This window comes from Anneissia japonica, unplaced genomic scaffold (assembly GCF_011630105.1).
Source record: "Anneissia japonica isolate Jap-2015-1 unplaced genomic scaffold, ASM1163010v1 scaffold288162_len571657_cov150, whole genome shotgun sequence".
Lineage (NCBI taxonomy): Eukaryota > Metazoa > Echinodermata > Crinoidea > Comatulida > Comatulidae > Anneissia > Anneissia japonica.
Window position 1 is genome coordinate 9,682 of NW_022753254.1, and position 6,224 is coordinate 15,905.

The following is a 6,224-nucleotide window of genomic DNA, read 5'->3' on the forward strand; positions in this document are numbered from 1 at the left end:
CAGGTTATCTAAAACGTTATTTTATAATTTGGTTTTTAAGTAATTGTTACTATAAGCATGAATGTTTTGTACATTCAACGAAAAACTCATAGCTCACTTGCATGAGCATTACAGTAAACTAATACAGATGAATGAGCATAATTCACAGGGTTTTTTTTAAGATATATTATACAAAACCACACTATTAATACATTTAAATAAGTGGAAATATAAAATACAAAAGATTATTATTTATTAAAAATTTGACATTATTGTGACTCTGCATATTAACCAAACTTGAGTTGATTCAACATATTAAAATACTGTAATGTAGTTTGTTATACTGAATTTATTGATTGATTGATTTTATTGGGCTTTATATACAACAATACACCCACAATTTAAAAAACATGAAAATCATTTAAAAAAGTAGCATCCAATATCAAATTACAATAAAATCCAGTCATTAAACATTAAAACAACAATAAAATCCAGTCGTATTAAAACATCAAAAGTTGACAAAGGTACATGAAAATATGGGAAGAACAATAAACATCAAATATTATCTGAAAATACCATCAATTTACAATAAAATTAAAACCAAAAACATAAATACTACAAACATCAAAGCTGCTTATTTCCAGTGGCGTCCATTTAACATTAAATGGATTACAATACAAGAATGAAAAGGATATTCATTGTGGAGAAAAAAATAAAATTTATAATGCTGGCTTGCATGTGTTCATAAACATACACAATGAGGGTGCAATGATTCTGACTTTTGCATGTTACTCATTTAATATTGAAATATAAATGTTATGTTGTTCAAATTATGATTTGTTGATGCATTGTACACCTATAAATTTAAATTTGATGAACACAACACACAAAAAGTGTAACCAGTTGGCTATCAATGCATAATAATTGAATATTTTTACAGTTTGGTCACCTTGATTAGCTGCTGCAAGTCTCCTTGGATTATATGAAATGATGGATATACCTTTTTGCCTTCAGTTGATTTGCATGTACTTTACATTCATCTGGTTTGATTATTTTGACAACAATTGTCTGACCTTCGGTCACTGATTCCTCTCCCTTTAATGTTAAGAAGTCTGCTGCCCTCTGTGTTACAGTCCCCATTTCATATTCTTTCAATGAAGCCTTTTGTTCTTTGTTTACAAGAGAGTTAATGTGTCCATTATCATCTGGCTCTGTTTTTGGCAATTCTTTGATCCTGTCCTTAAGTGCTGTAATTAATGTTTCACTTGATAGCATTGCTGTGCCTTCATCACTCTTCAATAAATGATTAAGCAAACTCAATTTTGTATTTATATCAGATATTGTTGTTTTCAATTCATCCATTTTGGCATCATTTACCTTCTTTTTCTTTTTGTAGATTTTCTCTACTTCATTTTTTATTTGGTCTCCTTTTTTTTCATTATCTGGCACATTTCTTGCACATGATTGCCAATATCTCTCAAAGTTTTCTCTCTACTTTGTCCTAATTTTATAGCAATCTGAGTTACTGCTTTGAGGCCATTGTAATTTGTTTTTGCAGTCATTGGCAGCTTTCTCTAATGTTTCCGAAGTTTCTTTAAATGTTTGAAATGCTTCTGAAATGCAGATTGGTCTGTGTGTTTTCTTTCCCATTCTTTGTGGTTCATAATTGTACAATTAACACAAACTGGAGTTTGCACAGTAAAATTCCAAAGGTTTGCTGTGAAGCAAACACTGTGGTGGATGTAGTGAAGGTTTTGTATTGTGCTCATTGATCGTACACCCTCCACTAAATGTAACTTATGGTTTGCAAAGAGTTGGAACTCTTTATGATGGTCAATACAAGTAGAGCACAAGTACTGTCTGCAATCCTGGCAGTAGTATATTGCTGTGCTTCTCCTTTTTTACAAGCACATTTTATCGGATCTTTTTTTGAAAATTGATCAATAGTTTCTATTAACTTATTAAGAAAGGTATTTGGTGGAAGTTTCTGAAGCCCACCCTCTGGAATAGGATATGATTTTGAACAAGTTGGGCAAATCAGCTCTCCCTTAGTTTTAACCCAGTCTTCCAGACATGCCAAACAGAAACTATGGAGGCAGTTGAGGGATTTATGATTTTGAAGTCTCTTAAAGCAAATGGTACACTCTAGGACCTTCTCATCAACATTTTCTAGAAACTGATTCAGCTCACTGGTAGCCATCTTGAAATCAATTCCACTGTGAAATACAGGACATTTGATAACTTTTTTTTTAAACATTAAAACAAGTTTCCTGGTTTTTTGAAGAGAATAGAACCAATTGTATGGGTGAGTCGAATGGCTGTGCGGTTAGCGGGGGCGCCGCAAGCTATAGCCATAATATAGGCGCTGGTTCGAACGGCAAGCTCGCCTATGGTTCTGGTGGTAGAATAAGTCTTCCCGGATAAGGACTATAAACTGTAGGCCCAGTGTATACAATGACTCGTGTGCGCTATAAAGAACCCAATACATCCTTCGAGACGAGTAGGGGGATACCCCGGTGTACTGGAACAGACAGCCCCTGTGGTGGACGATGAGAGTTGCTGGTACTGGGTTACCGGGTAGCACAGACACGAAAGGACCTTAGGGGCAAAGAAAGTCATCGATCAAGTTCCTTGTCCATATATCAAGCGCCCTGAGCATTTTACATTAGATGGATATGTGCGCTATATAAAACTACACTATTATTATTATTATTATTATTATTATTATTATTATTATTATTATTACTCCTGATTATCTACCAACTACCCATATGTTAAGGACTTCTGAGATTTGCTAGTATTTTAATTAATTTAAAACGATGTTTTCTGACAGACCAGACCAAAAAAGACACCATTTTTAACTTTTAAAAATGCATATATCTATCTCAGTAACAGTTGGATCTTTATTCTGTCAAACTGTGATTATTGGGATAAAATTATACTTAGTCCAAATGGAAATTATTCATCATGTCCCCTACTTCATATTTTTGTGTGGGTCTGTAAATACAGTGTGACGGATACATGCTTTCGTGACAGACCTTATCTCACCAAAACATATTGCACAATTCTTATCCATTTAAAAACTAAGCAGACACATTGCCATATGCAATGGAGGCTTAGAATAGACCAGTGGTAGCACCAGTGAGGAGGAAGGGGGCTGTGCCAGGACCCTGTCAGAGTGGTTGCCGTACATCAGCCTCCATCCCCCATGTTAGTACTCATAGATATGGCACTGTATGTTAGGGTGCCACTTAATAGAAAGCAGAATACTGGGTATACACAATTTGCATCCTGTTATGAATCCCCACATCAGCATGGTCACTAGATAGGGTAATAAGCCCCTATCTTCATTTAAATGACCTTTAGTATCCTTCTGACCTGGAAGCGAAAGTATGACAAGGATCTCACCTAAATGTTTTGTTTGAAATACAGTATTTCAAATAAAGTTAAAATTAATTAGATATTAATTTGTATAATTCTATTAAATACATGTTTGCTATTTAAAATTTTTTCTTTTTTAGGTTAATCAACTTAAAAGTCGGTATGACAGTTGTTTCTAGGAGAGAAGAGCACGAGATACAAGTAAAAAAAAGCCGTAAGGGAGATTAACTTGATGGGAAGCGTTGCCATATGGATGCCACTTCAAGCATTCTTTCTCACCTCGTAAGTTTATTGTGTATCTTTATTTTATTTTTCTATCTGACAAAAACAGGCCTGATGTTGCCGATAAATGCGGCCGAGTCGCAGGAAGGGAACAAAACTTTGGACTAGGGAAATAGGAAAAAAAAATCATTATTATTCTGACTGTAACAGTGGAGTATTTTCTGTATATACTTGCTATAAAGATGCCTTTATTTCATTCCTGTGTTCAAATTCACCACAGTTCCTTATTATCCTTGGAGTTTCAATTTGTGATTGGATGTAAAAGAACTACAAAAAAAATTATAATAACTTTTAATTTTAGTCATCATTTTTAAAAAGCACTTCATTAAACAGATGTATTGCATAGTCTGTGTGTCTCCACTTTATATTGATTCATGATATTTTTAAATTATTATACTCATCTTGTGTATCCCTATGTCATATTTTGTATACATTAATGTATACTGTACAGCCTAGTATATTATAGTATGTGATTCACTATATGTACAATTTTAGTAGTAGTTTGAAAAGCAGATACCTAATATATTTTATTTTTACTTTAATTGAAAATTATAATTCAAAAATTTCACAACAGTGCTTAAATTACAAAATTATTTTTTCTCTTCCCATAGGCAATTCATAATTAATGAACAATGATCATCAAATACTCATGCAGTCACATTTACAACTTACTTTTAAAAGACAGAAAAAAACTGGGAAAAAGGGGCATAAATGCCCTTTTTTACACCTTTTCCACCAGTTTTTAAATATTCAAAAATTCGTATCTCATTTACCATTCCCCAGTTTTTAGTCATAACAACTTTGTCTGTCTTCGAAAAATCATTTTTACAAGATATCAAACATTATTTTTCTGTGGAGTTTGACTTTAAAATTTGAGTATGGTTCCAAGGTAATTATTACCATATCTTAATAATAGTGGTTTAAATTCAATTTTTCATTCAATACTCACTCACCAGAGCATTACAATTTCTACTCATATTGAACAACGCATGGATCGAATTGATGACAAATCAACACAAATGGTAATCCTGGAATTGGTTCGCATGTATTTTGTAAACAGTTACGACTCAAAAAGATTGAACCACGAAGTTTAACGTTTGTTCATAAAGATCGGTTTCATTTTATACAATTTTGCTGTTTTTATTAAATGTATTTGATTTGGTACAATAGCATATTATTTCAATCAAATTATCAATTAATCATCAATTATGAATTATTAAATCATAGTGTAACTTTTCAAATAAAAGTGATATTATGAGCTTTTACTCTACGACTCTACTCGCGTCATTTGAAAGACCAAACTTGACAAGTTATTCAGGCCTACGTCTCAACATGGAACTTCCATGATACAAACAATTAACTAGTACGAAATCAAAGATATTTTTCTAGGCCTAAAAGCCTGTATTTTTGTACGATATTCAATCATCACAAAGTGAATACAATTTTAATGATATGTGGCCAGCCCAACCAGTCACTCGTCTCAAAAATCAATTTTGAGTTATTAATACTGCATTAAAGAGTAAAATAAGAGATATAAAATGGTAAAAAAATTATTCACATCTGACTTTTCCATACATGAAGTTACGTGTACAAGCATTTAAACATACAGCTGTTTAAAGAACAATATATGAGAAATCAGCCTTCAAAGTTTTCAGGCATTTCTCATGCAGCAACTATCATCAAATCCTTAAAAAGTGTTGTTTTAACATTGAAAATGGGGAAAATAACAGCATAGCATGATGTATAGAAACATAAAAGTTAGTTCAGTGCAATAATATATATTTTTAAAAAGTTAACATTCCAGCATGTTTTTGGCTATTTTCTGTGAAACACCATTTGCGATCAGTAACTGGCTTGGCTTGTCTTTGCCACATATTCAACTGCATTTACCCACATCGTCTTTAACAACACAAACGTCCAAACCGTTTTAGTGGGGTCAAGCTCTGATCGAGGAGAAAGAATAATATGCCTGTATTTTTTGTAAGATATTTAATCATCAGAAACATAGTAAGTCAAAACAAATACAGTATTGTTAATTTCTATTTTATTTTCTCCATGATCTAATGTAGCAAGCATGTCCATTGGTCATATCAACATAATATCAAAGTAGCAGGTATATCATTACATTAGCTAGCATTGGTAAAGCACTCCACAAAGTAAATTATAGCACCGTTATTTGCTATAGCAGATTGATACTTATGGCACCGTACTTACTGATTTTGGTCTGATGTAGCTGGTTATAGTTTCAAATCCTAAATATCACTATTATAGCATTGATATTTAACGATATAACACTTTAACTGATACTTGCTTTGCAATATGCTTTATGTAACTGCTATATAACTCGGTGTACGGTAAGAATGGCCCCGGAAAAAATGGCCTTGGAAAAAATGGCCCCGGAAAAAATGGCCCCGGAAAAAATGGCCCGGTAAAAATGGCCCCATATGACAGGTAGGTGAAAATGGCCCCAATAATCAAATTCTGTATTAAAACTGATTTTCTTGAGTCAATATATGCATTTTTTTTTCTTAAATAATTTAGTTTTTAAAAGGAATCTAACATCAAACAAATTGCCATTTACA

The 6,224-nt window shown here is 32.7% G+C and overlaps 1 protein-coding gene across 1 annotated transcript; it reads right to left on the reverse strand.

Moving 5' to 3' along the window:
• Positions 1 to 979: 979 nt before the first annotated feature.
• On the reverse strand, positions 980 to 2,179 carry LOC117122805 (E3 ubiquitin-protein ligase TRIM31-like; the record flags this gene model as incomplete). Its single annotated transcript, XM_033268554.1, has 2 exons — positions 1,820 to 2,179; positions 980 to 1,272 (listed from the first exon to the last, which is right to left on the reverse strand). Coding segments are annotated over exons 1-2 (653 nt in total), but the record flags the coding sequence as incomplete, so codon positions are not given.
• Positions 2,180 to 6,224: the final 4,045 nt, after the last annotated feature.